Source organism: Pteropus alecto, unplaced genomic scaffold (genome assembly GCF_000325575.1).
Source record: "Pteropus alecto unplaced genomic scaffold, ASM32557v1 scaffold11, whole genome shotgun sequence".
Taxonomy (NCBI): Eukaryota; Metazoa; Chordata; class Mammalia; order Chiroptera; family Pteropodidae; genus Pteropus; species Pteropus alecto.
This window is the reverse complement of record NW_006431956.1, coordinates 14,726,294-14,739,153: the sequence shown is the minus strand read 5'-3', so window position 1 is coordinate 14,739,153 and position 12,860 is coordinate 14,726,294. Positions and strand designations below refer to the sequence as shown.

Here is a 12,860-nt window from a genome sequence, read left to right as displayed (position 1 = left end):
TACCTGCCTGGTGGTCCTATGGGGAAGATTAAATATTATGATGCACAACATATTTATACAGAGACAGTACCAGACATGATAAACAGTCTTTATATTATTATATTGCTTCTATTACTAATGAATAACTCTAGGCTCGTAAATTAGAAAACTTAAGTATATGGATAATTTTATATAAAAAACTAATTATACCTAAATAAATTTCTATTTTAAGGAGAAATATAAAATGTAATTCAAGAAGTAGAAAACCAGATTAAGAATGCTTGTAAACACTGGGCGAGGAAAGAGGATTTAAAAATGAGGTAATAGAAGGGGCAAGATCCAAATCATGGGCTTTTGAGGCCATTCTAAGGATTTTGGCTTTTACTAAAATGGGGAACCTCTTGAGAGTTTTGAGGAGGGCCATGGTCTAACTTTGGTGTTAAAACTGGCTGATACTTTGAAAGTAGACAGATTGTATGGGGTGAGCACAGAGGAAGAGAAGCCAAAAAGAGACAACAGCAATAATCCAGAAAAGATTCATCATGGTTTAGACCGGGGTGATATTTTATTCCCTAGACTTGATAAGGCGTCTCTCCTATGTTCCTCCCTAGCATCCTGCCTTTAATACTCTCTTAGCTTTTGTCATATTATGTCACAATTACCTGTATTTATTCATCTATTCATCTAAATTGTAAGCTTCTTGAAAGGAGAAATCAACTTTATCTTCTCGCAGAATATTTCCAGACATTAGCATAGTGCTTGACACATGATAAAGCTGAATACAAATTGGTTGAGTTGAATCAGTAAAATCAGTACTTATCTTCCGGTTACAGTATGTTACTAGTGTAATAGGAAGAGTCTACTGTGATTATCTGTGCCATTAGTACCATGCATACATTTATTTCGATATGTTTATTTTTCTATATAACTTCTTGGAATTTTCCAGCATCAACTAGTTGGTGCGTCTTTTGGTGCTGATTCAGGTAAAGAGGAAAGAAGAATGTAATGAATATTTATATGAATATATGAAGTGTACATACCAAGCATGACTTCCATATTAGTTTACTTCAGCAATTATTTAACCTTTCTCACAAACTTGGGAAGAAAATTATAATTAGTTCTCCATTTGACAAAAGGAAACCAAAGTTTGAAATGTGAAGTAACTTATCTAAGATTACCCAATAGGTAAGAGCCAGGGTTTAAATATCTGTAAATTCCTTGTTTCTCTCTATATATTCTATAGATAGATGTATATATATAAATTACTGCCTAAGCGAAATAAAACAAATGACTACTTTTATAATATAATTGTAAATTATAAGGTACTTACCGGAAAGTATAGAAGCAGAGACCCCAAAAGGATCGTTTCCAACAGGATAAGGCCTGATGCCCTGATGCTCTAAAAAACAAAATTAAAATGTCATTGTTAAACTTACATTTCTAGGAATGGAAGAATTTATGCTATTGTGATGACACTTCAACCAGCAGAACAACATTCGTTGGGGGAAAATAAACAAAAACACGCTAGGATTTCAGACAGGCGAACTGAACTGAAACACACAAAATGACCGACAACAAAAATGGTGGTAGTCTTAATGATACGTCTAGTGCCTTTATAGAATTTCATTCTCTAAAATTTGAATCAATGAACAGTCTAAGCAGCTGCGAATACCATGTAGAAATCCTTCCAATAAAGCAATTCACAGACACAGAAGATCTTGCCTGTATTTCTGAAACATCAGCTACAAGTACATATTAAATTCCATTCTTAAGTAATCTCACAAATACCTGCATGATGGTTTTGGTGGATAAAACAGACATATGCATAAGGTCTTGGCATTTCAGTGATATATCTCCCACCATGTCAAAATATAGTCCCTAAAACTCACTAACAAAGCTCTGCTATGTGAATAACAGAAATCACATTGAATAGCAAAGGAATCTCATCTTGGAAACATGCTGAAATTTACACCTGGTGCAAATATTATATCTTAACAGGAAAATAATCTGTAGTAGCAATTAATTTTTCAACAACAAAAAGAAGCTGATATGCCAAACCACAAGAGTCCAATACTTAAAAAAAGAAATATCAGGTAACTAAATAGCCAGAGAAAGAAAATTCTATTCCCTCTTCTAAAACTCTGGTAGGACATCATTAGGCACATAGGAATACTTTATGTAATCCTTCAAAAGAACTCAGGACTTTCATCCTTTTAGAATTTGGGAATGGAGAAACAAGTTTAGTCAGTGAATAGATTTGAATATTTCAGTGGTCATTATTTTAGTTAGCAGATGCTTTTAGCGAAATAAAAATGTCTATCAGCAAGCCTTTAAATAAGTTTCTACTGGTAGAATTTTCAAGACGGCAAGTTACATTCATACCTAATTATAAATAATCTACGGTTTATTTTTAAAACTCTCTAAGAAAATGACGGTAAGAGTTAGAGTCCAAAATATTATATAAGACTGCTTGGGAACAATCTATGTTGTCTGAAGAAAAAGAATATGAAAAGAAGCTGCAAGGCTTAATGGGATTAACAGACTTTGGAGTAAACGTTATCACAGTTTGAATTAAGAAACAGCTATACTTAGAGTTAGGCGACCTTAAACTTCAATGGCCTTACCCGTAAAATAGGTTTCTTAATCTTTAGTTTATTAAACCTGACAGGTTTAATAAAATATAAAGTATAAAAAATGGCTAGCATCATGCCAGATACTTATTAAGTAGGTAAGTATTATTCAAGGTAGGAAATAGCACCAGGATGATACATTTGAAAACCACTGAGGTGAATATAAGTAGCTGTCAAAATTTTTTAATGCTGAGATCCAAAATGACTCCAGAGGAGACAAAAGCCTGGGGTGGAGAACACAGCAGTTCTTTCTTGAGGTTCATAGCTGTGTCACAACCATCACTACCACGTAACAACAGTGGTATTGGTGCATGCTTTTATGTATTCTCAGAGCAAATAACTTGTCTCCTTTTCATTTGGAAATGTTGAACAATCTCCTTAACACTTCATTGCCCTGCTCCTGGCTGAGTAGTTCCATAATCAAATGTAAGGCCTATTCAAAATGTATTCATTTCCTTTCAAAATATTCTCAGGCAGAGCTGGCTGCATGGCCTCACAGAATGAGCAGGTAGGTGAGACTTGAGGGACAAAGAAGAAACCTCACGCTCCCTGAAATATTTTCCCATTTTCTTATTGGTATTGGAAGTTTTAACTAGAACAAAGCATTTTATTTTGTACTTGGTGCCAAAGGTTAATAAACAAAGACTGATAAGTAATATAATGATTTAAGTTCAAAGTGAAAAACAGAAATCTTTTCCTTAGAATCTAAGTGATATGATAAGGGAAGAGAGAGGAGGCACTAAGGGTATATGGGAGAGAGGAGGAATTGAAAACTCAAGATGGATGAGGGAGATAATGAGGAAAATAATAGAGGCATCTCTTTCATAGTTTTGCCTGATAGAAATGGTGGTATGGAAGTCTTTTTAACTGGAGATGCTAACTGGGAAACTCCTGAAGTTCTTAGAAGATGATCAACAATATACAGTATGACACTATTTATATAAAACATATACACACACATCAACACCATATATTTTCTCTAGATATATATAAATACACCAAATACAGGTCTGGAAGAGACATATCGAGGTACTAACAGTGTTCTTTCCTATAAAAAATAGATTTGGAAATATTCTGGATAGATTTTAATCTTTGAAGATGAAATCATATATCGCTGTATAATATATATTTTAATAATTAAATAAAATTAAAGAAAAATCATTTAAAATGTGTCAACTCAACTATTAGAAAATTTTACATTAGGTATCATAATATGCAAAAAAGTCTAAACAAAGCCTTTCCTAACTAATATTTACTTAATAAGTTTTTATTCAGTACCAATTGCATGTATAAAGTTATCAAATATTCTATTTGTGAGACTTACAGATGAATATAAAACTGAGGGAGTTATCATGGAGCCTAACTCTGGTTTAGAATCCATAAAGCCTAATTCCAGAGTTTATAATAGCAGATTCCACCTCCAGTCCACTTTCTCCATTTCTTAAACTTTCAGAACTGATTTATGAAGGTTTACAACAGTCAGAAATCAAACCAATGAACTAAAGAAAAGGGTTAATCTTACTGGAACAATTTTATCAAATTATGTCAAAGTTAATTTCTCATTTCTATAATTTCTGGATGCAAAATATAGACATAAGATGAAACATAGTTATTATCATAAGATTTGCCTAGGAATATAAGTACCCAGAGGAAGTTGAGTCACTGGAAGTAATAAGATGGTAAGAATTCTGAAGTCTGAATTTTAAAAAATAATTTAAATTCTTTGCCATTATTTTCTAGAATCTACAGGGACTAACTACTTCACTTATTTATTTTTTAAACATTTTTCACCACTTGGGAAATTAAGGTATATCTTGCTAAAGTAATACAGCACCCCAGATTTTGGATCACAGTTGATCTCTTCAGCCATGTAGCAATTAAAATTTCTTTCTAGTACAAAAGGAATCTCTGAGCATGAAGCTATTTTTTACACAGCTGAACCTTAGAGTGTATGATGAAAATATGAGCACAAGAATAAGAGAATCCTAACATTGAGAGGTAGGAGGACATTATTTTTCAATAATTTTATTCACAATTATATGAATATATGAGTATAGACTATATCTAGTTTGACAGGCCACATACAATTAGTTTGTTTCACTAAAATCTGTGATGAAATATCAAAAAAACCAATCAGATTTAGAAAAATCTATCAAGAAACAATTGCCCAAAATGTGGTTAGTGAAAACCAATATCACTTTTTCAAAAGAATTCTCAGCAATAAAAAAGGTACAAAAAAGCAGAGAAATACAGTCAGGACAGAGGTTCCCAAAGTGAAATATAAATAATTAAGAGAATTATAAATGCTCTGGAATAGAACACATGGGCTTTATATCCAGATGGTGGTTTGAAATCTCAGCATTGGCCGCTTATTAGCTGTGTGACCTCGGGCAAGTTGCTTAACCTTCCAAGCTTCAATGTCTTCATTTACAAAAGGGGTGTGATGACGCCTATCTTGCAGTACTGCTGTAAAGATTAGCAGTAATGCTGCCTGGCAAAGAGAAGGCACTCAGTCAATGGTAGTTCATCATCAGTTTTCATGGACAGATAAGAGGATGTGGGGTCAACAGGTTGTCTACGTTTACTCAGCTGACAAGTGACAGAACAAGGTCCCGTCATCCACAGTGACTGATTCCCAAGTCAGTACTATTTCCTAAGTGCATCCAATCTGACCCTCAGTCATTTCCTTTCCCAAATGAAAAGGTATAGAACTGTATGTTATTGTATAATAACAAAAATATATAGCACTACTAGAGTATTTAAAAATAAACTACAAGTAAGGCATTGGTTCAAATGTTATAAAACATTTACTAGTCAATTTTAAATTTCTGACAGTTTAAAGTAAAACATTACAAGAAATTATTAAATTGCCTTAACTAAAAGTTCTTTCTAATCCTAAGACTATACAAGAAAGACCATTTTTCATATCATATGATAATTTGTAGGAGCTATTAAAGACCATTTGGAAAAATTAGTTTATCCAAAATAAAGTTCAGAGTGACATACACATAGTTTCATATTTTGAAAAACAGTACAGCACACTAAAGAGAAAACTTAATGATATTTTATACATGTGAAATTAGAAATAATAAATCATTCATTATTAATGTGATTTATCATTTCTTGCTGGACAGAAATTTTTCATGGTTGCCCTGACAGGATTTACATGAAATGCTTGCCAATTCACTTTGCTTTGTCTCAGATAATGTGAATGCTCAAAGGTGTTCCCCTTAGTGTAAAGTCTTTGAAAAGTTCAGTACCTAATTTTATGGCTCTAAGTTGCTGCAAAATTACTTAGATGCAAAGGCGGGAAAATGTTGCATAACCTTTACTTAGCCAAGCTCATCCTTTATGCTTATTTCTAAAACAATTTAATACTGAAGCACTTCCTATCAGATTTATTCTCATCTCTCAGCCCAAGATGCTGCTAGGACACATTCCCAAAATGTGAATGGTCATGTACTTATTTGTCCTCATTTTTCCTTTTCCCCTGGCTTCTTTGCAAAAATATGTAAAAATAGCTGCTACTTCTTTGTAATCTATTTGAAACGTCTACTTCCTTTTTATTTTTAATACTACTAAATAGAGTAATTCATATTTCACTTAATGGAGATAAATTCTCTAAGTGTTAAAAAAGTATACAGAAGTGAATGGCACATACTAAGTTATTACAAAAAGGATTTTGCCTTGAGAAGAATTACTGTACATCTTTAAATAAAGTGTCATGAAATAACTGAAAGAAAATATGTCATTTGCTTAGAAATCTATTATTGATTAAAAGCTATTGAGATTAATTGATATAGTTTTCAGATAAAAAGTAGATTGTTCAAAGAACAATGAATTCCTCATGACAAATCTTAATGGAATGATAACAATTAAAGTATAAAATATTAAGTATTTTAAAATTCGACATCAAAGAGGTAAAATACTTTGCATTTTCAAATATATGTTACACTGAGCTAAACTCGATTATCATTTAGTCTAACATCAATCATCTTTTTGAATATTTTATACTTGGAGAAATTCAAGAAACTTCACAAATCATTGCTCAATTTCATATGATTGCTAAGTAGCAACAGATCAAAGCAATCTTTATCATTTGAACGTTGTCTAATCTCAGATTTTTTTCTTTTTTAATTTGGTATGTTGAAAACTGTAATCTGCAAGGTAACCACTTTAAAATGCTACTGTTCACACATAGGCAACAGAATCTATCAAACGTTAGAGAAAATCAGTACCTCCTGTCTTCTTAAACAAGAAAAAAATGTAAGAATAGGAACAGGTTACTCAGAACTGTTAAACTTGAACACACCGTCTTCTATAGCATGTTTGGAAGTGTATGGAATGACTAGACAGTGTAAAACAAAGAGGCATTTCATACTTTGATACATGAAGATAAGTCTAAACATTCTAGCACTTGTTTATGTTCTTTATTTTATACTACCCATTAACACAAAAAAGTTTCAATTCTGACAAGACATTTACAAATGTACAAAGAAATGTGATGAGCATTTCAGTGAATAAACCAGTAGATGATTTAATGAGGTTTAAGAGTTGCCCCCTATTTGCAAGAATGGCAGTTCAGAAATTTAAAATAGCAGTACTGTATCTGACAGGCAAAAAACAAAGGTGGATTATAAAGGGCTGTAGGAAAACGACCGCTGCTTGGATGCAGATGATGGAAACAGGAATTCAAAACTCAATCTCAAAAACAGTATAAATAGTTTTAGATTGCATGCAGTAAACTGAATTTTCCCCAAACTTGGGAGTATTAAGAAGAACCATTAAATGAGTTTTGTTATGGGTTTTTATTAGGAAATTGGTCTAAATGGAGTGCATCATTCTTCAACTTGTTTACCAAAAGACAAAGTTGAAAAAAAAAGGGAGGAATGAATTACTTAATTAACATCCCGTTTACATTTTAATTGTCAAATCTAACCATTTGTTTCACTAAACTCTGCTATTTCAAGTTAATCTTAATGTTTACTAGTAAATCATAACATTTCCAATTAAATAATTATCTTGATATTTTAGTTTTATATCTTATATTATTAAAATGGTTCAAGAAAGATTTTCAAATAAAAAATTCCTAAGTTTTAATTAGATAATAAATGCTAATCCTTCCAGAATTCAAAAAGGTCACACTAACTGAGGGATATTTCAGCCTTTTTTCTTCTGTTTTGGATCCTACTTAGTTACTCTCTGCTCTGAAATGTACTATACAAATACATTAGTATTAGATTATTAACTCAAAAACACAAAAGAAAAGTAAAGTACACACAGAAATTAGACAGTAGAGAATTAGTGAAAAGTTAAAACAATAGTATAAAATAAAAATATTAGAAAAAAAGTTTTACAGTGTAATAGATTTTTAAAAAGCAATTGTGTTTAACCTCATCAAAAGCTGAACTACAGCTAGAACAGTTTTACGGAAGTAATCAATTTTTGAAGCTTTTTCAACTAATGATTCTAAATCCGTATCTTCAGCCTAAACCTCTTTCTGGAGATCTAGACCCATATTTTCACTTGCCTATACGATAGTTCTACCCAGAATGACTTAGGCACCTCAAGCTCAAGATTTCAAAAAAATAAATTTTCCCATCTACAGGCTAGAAATAAAAGAAGTAGGTTTTATGAAATATTCATGGTTTTACTATTAGTATTATCTCTAAAATTTTGTTGACTGACCATCTCACTAAATGAACAAGTAACTAAATAAATGATTAAACTGAAAAGCAACATGCATGCTGATCCATATTCAAGTGGAGAGAAAATTCCTTACCTTTAATTCACGGGCTCCACTATGACTTAGGAAGTAAGTTAATAATAAGAGCAGGAGGAGGAGGAAAAGGAAGAGAAGGAAGAGAGGAGGGAAGCAGAAGAAACCATCTGTTTATGTTGGTTTAACATACTAATTCTTGTTTTCACAGGAGTAAAAATGAATGAGGCAGATGGGATGAGTACAGGCAGAACCGGACTCAAACATAAATGAAGTCACTGTCTTCTAAACTTTCTCACAGATGCCTTCCCCTGTATTTATTGTACTCTTCTGCCCATCTCTCCTGCCTCAGACAGCCAGTACCTTCATGCCACCCTTTCTGTCACCTCATGTAGGCCTGCCCACTTCAAGGATGGCATATATTTCAAAGTAATTCCCTTATTCTTCCTAATCCTCAACTTCCCATTTCTTCTATTCCTTAATCTTACCTACCAGTCAGTAATAAACAAAACAGATATAATAAAAGCCAGTTAGGGTGCTAAAGATTAATATTAATTTAATGGTTGTTCTTCCAGGTAGGATTTTGAAGACAAAATAGCCAACAGTTAAAATCTAAAGGCAAAGATCTTGAACTGTGAAAGTTGAGAGAGTGAGGGTGTTAGCAAAGTGGGCCTTCTGGTACCCCCAAATAGTGCCATCTATGACTGTTTCCTCTGAGACTGCTCCTTATTGGAAGCAAACCAAGGTACCTATGACCAATCAGAAACTGGGATGCAGATGTTCCTTTTAGGAATGAAAGGGAGCCCATTATCCTTAATTTCTGTTTAAGACTTTTAAAGAGGCAATTCATATTTTAAAAACGTCTTTTATTTCCAGTTGTGCATTTAAATTCCATCAAGAATAATTCTATCTAACTAAAACCACCACATATCTGTGCCTCAGTAAACCCCTAAGCCTTTGTTGAGGTCAGGCGAAATTAGTGAGTTTGCTTCCTTTTATTCATTTCTTTCTTTAGAGCAGAAGCTTGTATAATAAGGAAGATGCCTTTGAAATCCAGCTTTTATTCTGTGATAGGTTTCATGACATGTTGTGTACCTGTGACTTCAATGTCCAGAATAGTGGCTCTCTTCCGCCCCATGAACAAACTCCATTTACTATGGTTTTCTCTTTGTCTTTTTTTGGCTATGGTTTTAATACCATGAAAGAGATATAAATGTATAATTTCTAGGAATAAAAAAAGCCAACTTGCAGGAAAAGGAGAATAAATCCAGAACCATACAGTACAATAACCTGTACTGGGTAAAACAGGGACCTAGAAGTATGTCTAGCGTTGCTAGTTTGCTCATTTAGTGGCATTTTCCCCAATTTAAGACACATCTTGACTTTAACAAAATATTGATAATAGAAGTGAAAATAAAAACAATAATAACAATAATAATGATGACAGCCAAATTTTTGTATCAGCCATTATTCTAGGAACTTCATATTAACCCTCACAAAAATATTTAACCCTCACAACAAATATAGGTACTATTATTATCCCCACTTTATAAATGATGAGCCTGAGGTTAAGAGACGTTAAAAACTTGCACAAGGAAACTGATAGAACTGACGTACATAGTGGTATCATGCAACTTTGCCCCTATCACTTTCAAATATCTAACTTGGTAAAACTGTCATTTAAAACAGTGTCTGGATAGTAGCTCCCAAAGTAACCTTTACTAACCTCCTACTGAAATATAAATAGAAATGTGAAATAGAAAATCACAACCCTGCTGTGATCAGGGAATTCGAAGCAGAAGTACAAATAGAAATAAAAATGTGAAAAAGTACTCATACTCACAAATAATTGGGAAATGTAAATTGAAATTATATTTTTTCAGTTTTAACCCATTAGACTGAAAAAGTTAAAAAGACTGATAATATCAATCTGGTTAGAATGTTGGAAAATGGGCACTTTGAGTAAGCAGTTTTGAAACGTCTATCAAAATTTTAAGTGTCTATACTTGATTATATCAGCGACTCCACTTCTCGGAGGTTTATCCTTAAGGATTACTTGTATATCTACACAAAAAATATATGCATAAGAATGTTTACCAAAGCACTACTGGTACATTATCTAGTGAGCAATTTTAAACAATTGGAAATCCATCAACAGCAGAGAATAAAAACTATGGTTCATCCATATGATGTGATATTATGCAGCCATTTAAAAAATGAGAAAGCACATATGCAAAAGCAGAGAAAGAACTCTGAGGATTTTTTAAAAGAAAATTTTAAATAAAAACCCGTTATTAGTAAAAGGCATGATATAAGTGTTCATGCCTGTATCGAACCCTCGATGGTACATATTTTCTGGGAAGAGAAGTAAAAGTGGGAGGAAATGGGGAGAGAGGGCTTTCACATATTGCTTTATACTTTTCTTTATGTGCTAATTTTGTACAACAATATGTGCATTTGTTATTCAAGTAACAATGAAATGGAAATCATAAGTGCCAACAAAGGGAGGGAAGGAAAAAAGGGAGGTAGAGGGAGAGAGGCAGATAATCAGAGGAGGTAAAAACAACAACAATAACAAAATACAATCAAGCTAGAGTCTATTGACAAGAGATTTAACTATAAGCTTCAAGAGGAGAGGTATTTAAAAACCATCTCTAGGGTCTGGCATGTAGTAAGCATTTATATTTATGGGGGAAAAGGAAGGGAAGATGGAAAAAGTAAAGTGCAGAGAAAAAGAGAATAAAAAAATTATCATGTAAAGCAAAAAAACCAAAATACTAATGTCTGTGAAAATAAAATCTGAGATTTAAAAAAAAAGCCTGAAAAAGGGAAAAAAGACATCTAAAATCTATCAGTTATTTTCTTGGAAGCTGTGACAGTTAAAAACCTGAGCACGGTGAGAGCCCGGTACCTCATGGCCCATCTGGTACTCTGTCCCCCTTGCTTACTGTGCCACTTTCCAGTTCTACAAATGCAGTTGCTCCCCACCTTACGGCTGCCAGAGCACATCCTGCTCCCTCCCCCTGGCCTAGTTCCATCTCCTTCCCTTACCCTCATCTGGCTCACTTCAACTTATTCCTCAGGTCTTAGTTTCACTGACTTTTCACACAATCGAGATTTTTTTGAGTGCCTTCTCTGTATCAGGCAAGGTGGTAGACACAGGAGTTTTAAAGAAGACTTTTCTGAACTACCCGAACTGGGTAATGTTTCCCATGTTTTATACTCATTGCACATGGTACCTCCATGAGTATCACACCTATCACAACTGAAATTAATGTAGAAAGCAACATTCACAAGGATCACTTCCTACCATAAACAAACAGCCAAGTCTTAGTGGTGAGGTAGGCATTCTTCTTAAAAGCAGGAACAAGATAAGGACACCTGATGTTAACATTGGGCTTTTATATTATTCTGGAATTTATATTAAATAGAAAGAGATAAGAAAAAGAAATAAGGGCTATAAAAACCAGAAACGAGACATTATGATTTGGCAGGAAGTTGTCCTAAGGAAATCATCTGAATCATTCACAAGATTTAGTTATAAGAATGCTTCATGCACAGTATTATTCATATTTAGAGAAAATCAGGAACAATCCACATCCCATAATTCCAAAACATGAGTTATGATATACTCTATGGTATAATAGAGTATGATATAATAGAGTATAAATGGTAACATGAATTATGATATATTCTATGGTATAATAATATATCATAAAATTCAAGTTTGGGGGTACATTTAATGACAAAAAAGTATATGATTATAGTTTGATATATATAGGAATATTTTTATATTCAATATTTTTAAACACCAATTTGTGGATTTATAGGTGATTTTTACATTACTATTTAAAATTTTCAGTATCTTCCAAATTCTGTAAAATACACTTGTATTGCTTTAACAATATAGAGCAGTTTAAAACTCTAATCTCACAAAAGGTTTGAAAAGATTAAAGTCATAAGGAGATACCTTCTACAACTGTTAAAGTTAAAGAGACTGCAGATGTAGAGAGGATTTAGAGTAAGTGGAATTTCCATGCATTGCTAATGGGAACATAAAATGGGAATTTAACTGTACAAACGCTTTGGAAAATGCTTTGGCATCCTCTTATAAGGTTAAAAATACATCTGCCCTGTGACAAAGCAATTCTACTTGTTCGTATTTATCTAAAAGAAAGAAAAAACATTCGATCACGAAAAGACCTGTAAAAAAATGTTCACAGCAACTTTATTTCTAATTTACCCAAAAGAGGAACAACCTAAATATCCATCCAATGGGAAAATGGATAAACATATGATATAATATTCATACAATGAACTACCACTCAGAAATAGGAGGGAGAAAGTGCTGATTCACACGACCAAAAAGAATCTCAAAAACTATATATACTAAAGAAGCCAGACACAAAAGAGAACATATTGCATGATAACAGTTATATGAAGTTCTACAACAGGCAAAACTAATCTATGGTGATAGAAATCTGAATAGTCATGTCTGGTTCATGGTGGAGAGGGGTGTGGGAATTGACAGG

General features: G+C 32.9%; 1 protein-coding gene across 1 annotated transcript in view; it reads right to left on the bottom strand.

Annotated features, from left to right (window-relative positions):
- Positions 1-12,860, bottom strand: part of GPR158 (G protein-coupled receptor 158) — a 318,792-nt gene that overhangs the window by 94,299 nt on the left and 211,633 nt on the right. The window contains 1 exon segment of the mRNA XM_006907013.2: positions 1,310-1,378. Within this exon segment, the coding sequence (XP_006907075.2) occupies positions 1,310-1,378 (69 nt within the window).